At 33.5% G+C, this 1,662-nt stretch overlaps 1 protein-coding gene across 1 annotated transcript in view; it reads left to right on the top strand.

Annotated features, from left to right (window-relative positions):
* LOC119589329 (hepatoma-derived growth factor-related protein 2-like) overlaps window positions 1-1,662 on the top strand; it is a 32,491-nt gene that overhangs the window by 17,661 nt on the left and 13,168 nt on the right. Inside the window, exons 8-9 of the mRNA XM_037937948.1 lie at window positions 509-686; window positions 949-1,013. Coding sequence (XP_037793876.1) covers window positions 509-686; window positions 949-1,013 — 243 coding nt within the window. The remainder of the gene's footprint in view (window positions 1-508; window positions 687-948; window positions 1,014-1,662) is intronic.

Raw genomic sequence — 1,662 nt, 5'->3', positions numbered from 1 at the left:
ACATTTATATTTGTGTTAGACTGGTATTTCAGTTTTATTTATATTTCTAATTTAGCTGTCCAAAATTATATATATTTTTGAGTTCATACATTAATAATTTTTTAGCTGCTTTAGATCTCATATGGGATCACTTTCATCTTTTTGTTTGTTTATAGTTTATAGTCAAATCAGTAAACAGTGAATATTGATAATAGCATTTATAAAGAAATTTCTATGATATGTATGATGATCTCGTAATAGTGCTGTTGTGGTGTTTAAACTCTAAACATTTTAAGGAGAGTCTGTTTACTATAAACCTGAAAACATTTAAAATTAAAAAAAATGAAAAAGTGCAACTTCTTCTAAGGGCATTTGGTAGGTAGTATTTATGAAAATCACCTTCTTGTAAATTTGGATTGTCATCTGTGTCACCAGTCCCTCTCTATGCAAGAAATACCCATCCCTTTTGTTTTTCTTTCCTGTTTAATGACAGCTCAAATCCCCCCCTTATCCTTTGCTCTCACAACAGGGCCCACCACCAAAGAAGAGAGGGCGTCCTCCAAAGAATAGAGACATAGACAACTCGCCCAAGAAAGCGCCAGCTGCAGCACCTCCATCCGAGTCTCCTGCCCAAGAAACTACCTCAAAGATGTCATCGCCGCCCACTAAGGCTCTGGCTGATGTCAAACAAGAGAAGAAGTCTCCTAGTAAGTGTCAAAATCAGAAGTTGAAGCTGATTTGATAGTTAATGAGTAGATTGATTGAATTTAAATAGTTTATGGCAGATAAGGATAGGGACTGATTTTGTATTCAGTATTTAGTTTTTTAATTGTCATGTTCTTAATTTTAGTTGCATATTGAGGTTCATATTTAAATTAATTTTGGTTGTAATCAAGTTGTAGTACAAAATAGCTTGAAGTTGAGACTGTATGCATTGTTTTTCCCTATTAATTTGTCTTTTTCTTTCAGTAAAAGAGTCACGTAGTTCAAAGAAATCTCAGTTGAAGCAAAATGAAATAGAACTTCCCAAAGAGGTAAGCTGAATATTCCTAGTCCAGTAATTCTGTATTGATTTAGACTGGTATTCTGTATATAAAAGGATACATTACTGCATAAGTGTGAAACATACTGACATTTTCTATGTCAAGAATGGTTTCTTTTAATGGTTTCTGACCTTACTAATTCTTTAGAAGATTACCAAATGTATTTCATTTAAAGGACTGTATCCTTTTTGCCCTGGATGATGCTGATAAAGCATTTTATAATCTTGCTTAGAAATTATCACTCAGATTGATGTGGATGACATACTAGTATATTTTACTCTTCCCATTCCTCCAATATCCATGTATCTTATCCCTTTGTAGTGAAAAGAATTGTCTCTTGAAATATGAGTATTGATAATTAGTTTTGTGGTTTTGTTTGATAATTTCTGAAGTTAACCCAGTGCTTCTGAGCTAGCAAAGATGTTGAAAGGCCCAACTGTGTGAGATGTGCAATTATAGTTGCCCTGTAGGTAGTCAGCTATGCTATTTTTCAATCTAAATTTCCACAAAAGCATCAAGCCAAAATTGTGCATAGTCCATCTATTGTTGAATAGATGGGAGGTAGCCATTGCTAAATCATGAAAGTTCAAGTACCATCTTGTGTGATTGGTTTTGTGCAAGGACTTTTTATATTTCCTTT

The sequence above is a fragment of the Penaeus monodon genome, chromosome 25 (genome assembly GCF_015228065.2).
Source record: "Penaeus monodon isolate SGIC_2016 chromosome 25, NSTDA_Pmon_1, whole genome shotgun sequence".
Classification (NCBI taxonomy): Eukaryota; Metazoa; Arthropoda; class Malacostraca; order Decapoda; family Penaeidae; genus Penaeus; species Penaeus monodon.
Note: the sequence above shows the minus strand (reverse complement) of the source record. Positions and strands in the feature narration are given on the sequence as shown.